At 42.1% G+C, this 11,512-nt stretch overlaps 1 protein-coding gene across 1 annotated transcript; it reads right to left on the bottom strand.

Moving 5' to 3' along the window:
• Positions 1–2,037: 2,037 nt before the first annotated feature.
• On the bottom strand, positions 2,038–4,158 carry ADRA2C (adrenoceptor alpha 2C). Its single transcript, XM_066574652.1, has one exon. The coding sequence runs from the start codon at positions 3,894–3,896 to the stop codon at positions 2,502–2,504; it is 1,395 nt and encodes a 464-aa protein (XP_066430749.1). The 5' UTR covers positions 3,897–4,158; the 3' UTR covers positions 2,038–2,501.
• Positions 4,159–11,512: the final 7,354 nt, after the last annotated feature.

Raw genomic sequence — 11,512 nt, forward strand, 5'->3', positions numbered from 1 at the left:
CCACAATCCATAAAGCTATGCCCCTGTATACAGCATATAGCTGGGGTGTTAATATATCAAAAAGTATGGTATTCAAAAAAAACATTTACCATTGTGCTCCAGCTCCCTGCTCATTGACATTTTTGTGTTCTCTTCCCTGGTGTATTGACATTTTTTTTAAGGTAAAGGTCTCAAAAACTATTATTTTAAACCACTATGTAAAGCATCAATAGCAACATACGTGTTCAGCCTTCTAAAATGTATAATATGCTGCTTGACATATCCAAAAATTGTAGCAGCTGCATCACAATGAAGAGTAACGGGCTTTACAGAGAGCATGACTGATTCCTGACCCCGGCAGTGCATCACTCCAACAGAAAAAGCATGAAGTAATTAATGGTAAAGCTGGATAATACTCACCAGTTGTCCTGTCATGGGGCTCACTAATCCCTGAATAAAACAACATTTCTGGATTTACAGCTCAAAATAAGAATATTCCAAGCCATTGTTGCAGCACAATACACCCAGAGCCACACAATCTGCACATACCTTAAATGCGACCAAGGATCATACATATCACCTTCTCATATCTTACAGGAACCTTTAAGGTTAATCTTCCAGAATGCCTGATCTGTCTTAATTCCCATAAAAACTATGCACAACATAAGTAAAACATAAGTATTAACAAAAGGACCTACTAGTTTGCACTGCCTCATAATCCATGGCACAGATATAGCAGAGGTGAATCAATTTAATCAGATTTCCCAGTATTAGAAATAGTAGCCTTTTCCTAGGATATGCCATTCTAGGTTGTTGGAGTCCAAGTACCAGGACCCCCACGAATCCTAAGAATGAAAGGGTTGTGCGTTTTGACACTTTAACAGCCATGTCAGGCTCCCAACTGTCCAGTAGACAGAAGCACCACCCTGCTGGGATCGGATCCCTACTGATCATAAAGTGATGGGATAGCCTCGTAATCACTTCTCATGGCGAGAATACTCTTTGAAAGGCATTCTGTCACCAGGTTCATGCTGCCCATGAACAGGTATGCTGCAGCGTTTCACAATAAACACACTTTGATGTTTGACTCAGAGTTTTGCTCCGAGTCATGGAGGTGGGCCATTCTGGATTCTCCCTGCCCGCAGCATGCAGAGTGACAGTTCTCTGCGTATACACTAAAGGGGAGAGAGCTGCCACTCTGCATGATGCGAATGGGGAGAAGCCACCTTGGCCCGTCCCAGTGACTCGGAGTTAAGCTCCGAGTCAAACGTCAAAGTGTGTTTATTCTAGAAACGCCACGACATTTCAGAATTAAACATACACAGCGGTAATGAGCATACCTGTCTCAGGTTCATGATGCCTGTGGTTCGGTCAGTATAAGCCTGGTGACAGAATCTCTTTACGTTTTTGGTTCTCTTCTAAAAAAACTCAGCTCTGCTACATATGTATAAAGAAAATAGGCTAAGACTGTACTTGAATTTAATGTTACCATAGTACTATGTGGGCAAACAAAAAAATTAACAATAGCAACTCCTACACCCCCCCCCCCCTTATTAAACACCCACAAGAATGAAAATGACACATAGAGGGAGGGTAACACTCAAGGTAGCAAACTATGCCTCAGGCAGCACCCTTCCTTGACTCTTAAAGGGGCAATGATTTGGCATATATATGCTGCACTTCCCCCATATTAGATCTGAGGAAGGAGCTTCACGTAACAAAAGATCTAATAGCATCCCTGGCTTAACCACAAACTGCAATACCCTTTGTAGATGCCAGTTTTGCATATAAAGTAAAGATACCGTTATAAGCCCATAATAAGCAGTCCATCTCCACAGCATTAGTGTATAGAATGCAGCATTCTCAATAGTCCATAATGCTCCATTAACAGTAATCATGACTTCTATACAGAACTGTGACTGTCTGTTCTCATTCATATGTACAACCATCATGTAACGGGGACAGCTTTATTATTCGGGTTAATATAAGCTTGTTAACTCTTTGGTTACCAAAGATGAAGCCAACAAGTATACAAAATAAATTTTTACTAGGAGCCCAGCAGCAGCAAGACATAGTTAAATCAATCCATCATACACAACCAATATACAACGTATTTCCTGAGCACTTTTCCCCCAGATTGACTGATAAAAACAGAACACAGCTTTTCATAGGAAATATATTTGCGCTTGCCTCAAAACAAATGTAAAATATACTATAGTATAAGGTGCCTTTAAAAAAAAGAGACAATGTTTGAAAGCCTATGATACAGAAGACTTTGCTTCTCTGCCCTTGTTTGTAATGTAGAAAACATAATCAGGTTAGAATATAAGACATACAGTATATATTAATCATCATCAAGAACTGTACCAAGGTGTCACAGGACCATGACATCCTGTCTGTACATTCACACTGTCACATCATTGTGGTCATTGAGAACAAGCCGTGTTTAGTCCAATGGCTCCCTCCCTATGGTGTGCTCTTAGCATCCTAAGGCAATTTGCAATGTCAATACTGTTCCCATCTCAATGAGTGAATTTTTTCCTCTTGCTTAGGCAGATAATTTTCTTGAAGGAACGTCTGAAATCCTGATTGAATATGGTATATATGACAGGATTCAGTGAACTGTTACAGTAACCTATCCAAAAGAAAAACTTAAATAAAGTTTCTGGAATGGCACAGGCTTCCCTGCAGATCCCATACAGGCTATAGCTGAAGAAGAAAGGGAACCAGCATACAACAAAGACCCCCATGACCACAGCTAAAACAAAGGTGAACCTCTTCTCCCTGGCTTGGGTGAGTTTCCTCCTGGAGATGCTGCTTCTCTTCTTTTTCCTTGAGGAGAACATGTCCATCGATTTGTTGCTAGACCTGGACTGGCGGCTGGACTGCTTGGACAAGTTCCTCCTGTCCTTACTGGAGTCAGTATTGTCTTCTCTACTGCTGCTCTTCCTCCTCTTGCCCTCAGACATGCTGCTCTCCTCAATGTCCAGTTCATCTAAATCTGTGACTTTTGGTGGCATGGGTCTGGATGGGTAATGTCCATTCTCCTTCTCTACAGGAAATTTCATTGATGGTCCCTTACTAAAACCATTCTCTGCGTGAGAGGAGCAGTCAGTGTTTGGCTTCTTTTCTGACAAAGTCCTGGTCCTCAGCTTGGCCACCTGGTAGATGCGAATGTAAACTAGGATCATTATCACACAGGGGGCAAAGAAGGATCCTATAGAAGAAGAGAGAATGTACCAAGTCTCATCATTCAGTTCACACTTCTCATTCCCATCAGTCAAGTTGCCATTTCTCATAGCTTCCCCTCCTTGTCTATCCATAGAGATCAAAGGTGGAAATGAGATAAAAGCAGATATCAACCAGACGGTGACAATAATGCCCTTAATCCTTCTGGGGGTCCTTTTTAGGTTGTATTCAACAGCCTGGGTGACAGACCAGTACCGGTCCAAGCTTATAGCACATAGGTGGACTATAGAAGAGGTACAGAAGAGCACATCTAAAGCTAGATAGATATCACACCATACATTTCCAAAGTACCAGTATCCCATCAGTTCATTAGCCAAAGAGAAGGGCATGACCAGTGCAGCCACCAGGATGTCAGCCACAGCTAAGGACACCAAAAAGAGATTTTGTGGGGCTTTAAGAGCCCTACTAGTCAACACAGCAATAACCACAAAGACATTCCCAACGATGGTAAAAATAATAAGGAACCCTACAATTGCTACCAAGCTCCAGATAGCAGTCACAGAGTATTGCCCCCCACTATAAGGTCCAGTGGATGGCATAAAAGTACTATTAATGCCTTCAGTGGTGTTGTCAGTAATATCCATACTGGTGTTCAGAGGGCATTCACATATCCCAGCCACCTCATCCTCCTGAGTCCCTTGCCAAGTTATTATCTCCTTAACCCTCATCTCTGATCATTGTCCCAGGTCTCTTTGTTCCAGGTAGCTTAGATGCATCTGATAGAGCAGCTCTTCTCTCCTCCTGGGCACCAGCATCCTGCTATTAGAAGTGATGCCATGTTCCACACATCATAGGCATGAAGCTGGTAGAGTTCATGTTCTCATTCTGGTCTTCTGTCTTATGTTGTACACAGTGATCCAGCAGGGGCAGTGTTCATAGTCCTCTAGGAGGAGGTGGAACTGGTAGCAAGCAGCAGCTCAGTAAGATCCTTCTAATGCATCCGAAGCATCTGCTCTCTTATATCAGTCTTGACTCCAGATCCACAGCTATGAGCTGTTCTCTCAGCATTTCTGCCAAATGCAAATCTGTTCCTACCCAGTGTGATGGCAAAATCCTGTGATCTCCTGCTATTTACTGCACCCTCTTCTTGTATGTTTTTGCTTGGATTTGGAAAGCTTTAAAAGCATTTAATACAGGGTACTTAGCTGCTGTTAAGTGCACTGGGACCATTGAATCAATTCCTGGTAAGTCTGTTTCTTTCCTCCACATGACAAGTCACATTTCAAACGCAAAGTGACAAGAAGGCTCTTGTGTTATGTCATGCTGTGCCCCTTACAAGCTCTGTTATTGTATATGTCATTGTAGGGGACTATGATTCTCCGCGTGTAATACCCTTCTAATTCCAAGCCCACATCTGCTGCACGGGGGTTATCATTTTTCAAGGGTATTTCAGATAGTAACTCTTCTCTCCACATATTAACTACATATTTAGGGATTTATACAAGGTCGGCATGTACACAGCTGTATAGTAACCAAACACTTCATCCCTTCCATGAATAAAGTGTATGTTCTGTGCATGGCTATATAGGTAAGAGCTTTGCAACTGCTTCAGAACTACAACCCCAACAACCAAACATATACCTTATGATGGGACTTGTAGTTCCACAACAGATTGCTAACTATCAGATAAGCATGTTCTAAAGTTTCACAACAGATAGAAGGGAGGGTGACTTTTAATATTATTATTATTTGTATTTTTTATTATGTTGCTACTTTTTTAAGACTGCATCTATTATGAGGGTGCATTTTTTACACGACCAAGTGCGATATAGCACTTGTATACTCATGATTTTTTATGTGAGTGCGAAGCGTTTTATGAGAAAAACGTATCGCATTCCTGCACTTTTGATTTTCACGTGCATAAAAATCACATGTTGTTCCAATAGTTAAAAAAAAGAGAGAATGGCACTAACATGAAACTCGCATTTACATGCGAGTTTGATTCAATTCTTTTTTTTGCTCCCTTAGGGAATTCTGTATGATTCTTGAACAGATTTGCCCAAAATTAGAACATGTTGCAATTTATCCATCTCACAGATGCTGCAAGAGAAAGATCGCACACGTAAATAGACACATTTAAAATAATCTCTCAATGCACAGAAATCAAATGTGAAAATCACCTGTGTAGTGAAATGGATACATTGTATTCAGTGCACATACTACTATTTTGATTGTGTCCCCAATGTTTCTATGGATCATACCAGATGCAACCACTAGAGGTCCCTCTTTCCTTGCAGATAAAGGGACAGGGGTAGTGATACCTTGAAGATGTCTTTTAAATGTTACACAGTGTCTTCTTCTACACATTAACAGAGTCTTCTGTCATTATTAACCTTTCCCTGTAACAGTTATTGTCACTCACAAAGCCCTGTGACTATTGCACGGCATGAGATGTCTACTTCTCTAAGCTCCATAGAAATAGTTCTTATAGAACTCCTATATAATTTAATAGTAAATGATTTTGTACTTGATCTCATATACAACATGGTCTTACCATTAATGCATTATTCCTCTAATTCATTGATTCACTTTTATTGCTTATTCTGCATCCAGAGAGAACAGGGAGCCCAGACACAATGTAATGACATTTCTATTTGATTTCATCTTAAGCACAGAAAACGCCAGGAAAGGATTGGCTTGGGGCTATAGTATTCTTGGCACTGAGTGATTTCAGGAGAACATTGTTTAAATGACTAGTAGTCTGGATCTCATGATACAAAGGCAATAGGATTTAAAATGATTATACTGCTGCACATTTAACCCTACATACCTACTGTATCTTTCCTATTTGCTATATACAGTATATAACTCTTATCCCCCATGGTGTTCCAATGTAACCTCTTAAATGGGTTATTTCAAAGATGACCCCTATTGAAATAAAAGACAGCTCTAATCTCTCAAGCCGCCCCAACGATCATTGCTGGGGGAGTCTGCTTCAGGCTACAATTCACCTGCACTGGCCACTACTGGGGAAATGTAGTATTACAGGCGGCCAATCATCCGAAAGATCAATTAAAGTCTTTGTACAAGATTAGAAAAGTGTGGCTATTTTCTTCTAGAAACAGTACACAGGGACCGTGTCATTAAAGTGAATGGAGCTGAACTGGAACACCATACACAACCTGCTGAGAGGTGTGGCAGTGCTCTTAAATAGCACCTCTGCATTGTGCTCCCACTGGAGATCCCCTCCCATGATATATGAAATATACCAGAGATATGACCAGGGACTGTTTTAATGAGACAATCCTTTAAGGGACCTTTCACATGAGCAGAATATATTTACGGGATGCAGCTAAAAGCAGCTAAGGGCAAAAACACACGGGCGTATGCGCAACTACGCTCGCCGCTATGGAGTATAGTTGCGCATGAACCAGGGTTTTTTTCTTCTTTGGCCATTCGAACTCTGTGCCAACAGCAGGAAGATAGGTCCTCCCCATCTTTGCTGCATATAGTTAAGAAAGGGCAAGTTTTTTATCGCCCGTGCTATTAATGGATGAAAATACCGCTAATCAAAGCAAATACATTGAAATCAATGGTTTCGTTTTGTCCCGTTGTGCAGCCACATAATGGGACAGAATCACGCCCATGTGAAGAAGCCCTTATCTGCTGCTGTGGACGTCTGCTTCACATCCTGCATGCATGCAGATTTTTGGTGCATAATTTACTGCGTCTTGCAGAAATATTCCGCACCAATAAAAGATCCTGAAGGATGCAATACGTTTTTTGGCTTTTCTATTTTGGCATTCTCAATTACAATTTTTTTTTTTTATCAGCAAAGACGTATAAGGGCCATTTTTGAGGGACAGGCTGTCCTTTCCGTATGTATCATGTTGGGGTACATATTCCTTAGCGTTTAATCCTAATAAATTTCGTTTTAAGGGGTATAAGGAAAAAATATTCCACCATCTTTTTTTTTAACATTTATTTTCACTACCAGCTAAGTATATTTATATGTGGGGCTATTTTATATGGTCTTTACTGAATAAAACGTTTAAAAAAATGTGTTTTGTGTGTAATTCATTTTTACATTATTTATTGTTTCCACTTTAGTTTTCTTCTAACAATATCCTAGCATACGTCAAGATGTTCCACACGTATACATTACCCTAATAGGCATCTATACAACTGGATTTTTCTCTGACCCTAAGGGCTAAAACAGAATGGTGCATATGTGCTAATGCGCCCGCCCCTACAGAGTGTATTAGCGCATGAACTAGTGTTTTTTTTTTATTATTGAAACTCCATGTTATTGCACGCAAGTTTGCAAAACAAAGCAGAAAGGTAGATCCTGCCCTATCTTTCCCGCTTGTAGTATTGACGCCCGCGAATCCTGCTAGTCAACACCAAACCATTAAAAGCAATTGAAATCGTCTCGTTTTACAGCCGTGATTTTCATGGCCACAAAATTGGGCAAAAGCACAGCCATGTGTTTAAGCCCCAACAGTGGCGGTATTAGCAGGACTATGCAATACAGTAAGGCTACTGGCGCTGATCTCGCAGCTACGCTTGCAGTACTTGTGAAGTTGTCATGATGAAAAATATCATGGTGCGCCAACTGAGAGCAGTTGGGGTTTTGGCCACAACTAAATATTGACTGTGTTAGTGGTCAATAGGCGTATTGCAACATTTGGGAATTTTGGTTGTATTTGCACCCACACAGCATTGACATATTCCCCTGCTATATCATTTTTTTAAATCAGTGTCACAGTTAATTACTATTTAATGATGTTTTTGCAGAAGTCTTCTCATTGAAATTTTATTTTACTCTTCAATAAATCATGAAAGCAAAAACAACACTGAGAACGCGATTGATTATTTTTATCATTTTACAGATCGCCGTCAGGCAGCACTGGCCTCACATTGGATGGTGCCCTGTGCGCTAACATCTGTTTGGCCTATGATATCCACCTGTATAGTATACAAATAACCATACACTACCTAATAATGTGTCACACAGTATGGTGCCCATGTAATAGTGCCATATCTTGGCCAATAATACTTCCATACTGCTGCCTACATAACAGTGCTGTATAATACGACCCACCATTGCACACCACAAGAATAATACCATGCTAAAGTAAATACCATCACACAGGGGTGTACGAAGAAATCACAGAGCCCCATAGCAAAACTCAGATTTGGGCCCTTCCCAACAAAATATATATGTATTAAAAGCAGCATATGTATAACATGTCAGGCTCAGATACAGGTGCTCAGCTCTAAGATACCTCTAAATAATGACGTCACCATAGATTAGCCAGATATCAGTTCTACACAATGACAGTGACTTCAGCGCAATGATCACAGTTGACGCTTCCTCTGATTGGTGATGTCTAGTTTCGTTTTTGTTCTTTAGCTGGGTCCAGATCACCATAAAGATGTCCTCCAGCCACAACCTATCACCACATCCTGCTGCTACCCCAATTAACCTCTCACTACCCCCAAAGTGCTGGAATCCTCTATATGGCTTCAAATAGTGCTGTTTTCCCCTTTGCAGCCTCACAGAGTGCTGCTGTCACCTCTGTGGTTTCACATAGTGCTGGCGTCCTCGTGCAGCCAGCCATAGTGCTGGTGTCGCCCTGCAGCCCCTCATAGTGCTGAAATCCCCTCTGTTGCCCCTCATACTCCTGACATTCTTTCTGTGGCCCCCCTATAGTGCTGATTTTCCCCTTGTGCCCCCCCCCCCCCCATAGTTTTGGGATCCTCTCTTTGTATTTCCCGTACGTCTTTAAGTCTCTTAGTAAGTTACCCCTAGCAATCACATGGTCTGCCTACAATGGCGGCACGCCATTCCATCACAGAGTACTCAAATAATACCACCATCAAGTGATGAATGCATGTGTGACTGTTGCTCTATTCATACCAAGGACTCAGGACCCCCAGTCTTGTAATCAATGGGAGTTAGGTGGATAGGTGATAAGTTGTTTTGGTGGGTTAACCTCTTTAATATTAAACTTTATGCAGGGTACAAGCCTTGAGTGCCAGCCATCTGAAGTGTCCTCTTTCAGAAGGAATGACTAATGCATCGTGTGTCAAATCACAGGTCACATGCCCCCAAATTCAGGAGGCCTGATGTATGCAGAATCACATATAGCATGATATGTACACAGCGTCAACCAATCTCCTATCTGTGCAAGAGCTCTGTTCATACTTTCATACTGGTTTATGAGTAGGAAGACGGAACTGCAAACTTGCTAGAACTGCATGTAGATTTGCCATTCAGGGTTTTTGAAAAGCTGGATGAATGACAACCTTTATGGTCACTGTAATAAAAGCTGAAAAAAAATCTAAAACAACACAATAACACACAAAAGGACAACTCAAGGACCTTTCCCGGCTTGATTTTTTTTCTTTTAAGGGAAAAATCCTCATCAATGTTTTTTTGTTTCCTCTTGGGATAATGCCAAGAAACTCAGATTGAAAGTAACATCCAAGCTGAAGCACAGAACATCTTCAATAATATGAGCATAAAATCAAGTCTGTTTGCAGGATAAAAATACCTACTGGAGATGGCTCCATCCCCAGAGTATACAACGCAAGAAACTGACTGAGATATCCTCGGCTTTGCTCAAAAAAAAGAATCAAAACTTAGCCATGCTAAAGAATATGCTATTTCTATCACTGCCCATCTGTACTTGGGCCTGGAAGTAGTTAAAGGGGTAATACCCAGAGGCAAACCCTGTTCATATACTCATATGTGAGTAGGTAGGGTTGCCTGCTTGTGACCTCTCTATATAACCAGGAGTCAATGTGCAAGAACTTCTCCCATCCTGGTGGACCCAGTGCTGTTCTTGTATTACAGGGCGGCCATTCATGTGAATGTCCATCCTAGAATACTATGCTTCCCCTGCAATGACCACTGCAGGGCAAATGTTTGGCTGGCTGTATCTTCCCCAGGGAAATTCAGCTGCTTATCAGGGTGCTGAAAGCAGGAACTGATGCAATCATCTGTTTTCCCCGGGGCCCTCATTTTTGGGTTATGTATGTCGGCACAACCTCAGTAAGTTAAAACATCCATTACATCAAGTGGAGTTCAATCATAAATAGCAAACAGGCAATGGTCAGGAAGGTTAGCAGACAATAAGATGTCTAAAATGGCAGTAGCAGGATATACCTTAGCTCAGTACAGAAGCAAATAGAACCTTGCTGCCAGAGTAATCAGGGCAGGTCCCCATTGGAGGATGGATAAAACCATTGAAGCAGCTGGTGCTAGAAGTGATGTGATCCCATGACTAGCAGAGGAGAACGGATGGGTATCATTTCTCCTTAAAGGGGTTCTGACATAAAAAAAAAAATTTTTTACTCATCTTGCCTGGCTAGGACCGATCGCCAGGCATGTCCCCTCCAGCCGGCATCTTCTTTTGTGGCTTGTAGAAGCAGAGCAGGAGCGGTCAAAATGACCGCTTCCGGCTCTGCTCCGTCCGTCAGTCACTTCCGAGGTGAACGGACGGGCCGCCCACAGCAAGCACGTCACAAGCAGTGCTTGCTGTGGGCGGCCTGTCCATCCTCGCTGAACTCCGAGATTCTGCGCATGCGCAGTGGAGACACGGCCCGTCCTGACTCCTGTCAGAGGGCACCTCTCCACTGCGCATGCGCGCGATCCCGGAGCAGCGCGGCTCGTGGAGGAAGAAGAGGAAGAGCAGCGCCTGCCGGGAGATGACCCCCCCCCCCCGATGTCAACAACAACAGGAGAAAAGGTAAGTATGAGGTTTTTATGTTTTAGCAGCCATTAAACCATGGGTTCCCTCTGTCCATTAGGCAGACCAGGGAACAATGGCTGCTAAAGCATAAAAACCTTATTTGTGTCAGAACCCCTTTAAGGAGACACCTAGAAGGTGAGTGAGAAGACTTATAAGGCCATTCATGCTCCTCTAGGAAATATACAAATAAGTATAGATGGAACAATACCTCTGCAGCCCCATCTATTGGAAGGCAGCATTCCTGCAAGTCAATGTTAGACTCTTTATACAAGCCTTATAACAATGAGCAGGAATTGTAAACCAAGCCAGAATACCATACATAGACAGCGATTTCGGGTTTTTTGCCCCTCATCAGCATGTAGTAGGTTTCTGGCTTGGCTAGTGAGAGGACTATGACAGGGGTCAGGAAAGGTATCATTTCTCCTTAAGTAGAGCACCTGGAAGATGTGCAAAGAGACACCTAGAAGGTGAGTGAGGAGACTTATAAGGTCATCCATGCTCCTCCAGGAAATATCTAAATATGGAAGATGGAACAATACCTCTGCAGTGCCACCTATTGGAAGACAGCATTCCTGCAAGTCAAT

The sequence above is a fragment of the Eleutherodactylus coqui genome, chromosome 7, assembly GCF_035609145.1.
Source record: "Eleutherodactylus coqui strain aEleCoq1 chromosome 7, aEleCoq1.hap1, whole genome shotgun sequence".
Classification (NCBI taxonomy): domain Eukaryota; kingdom Metazoa; phylum Chordata; class Amphibia; order Anura; family Eleutherodactylidae; genus Eleutherodactylus; species Eleutherodactylus coqui.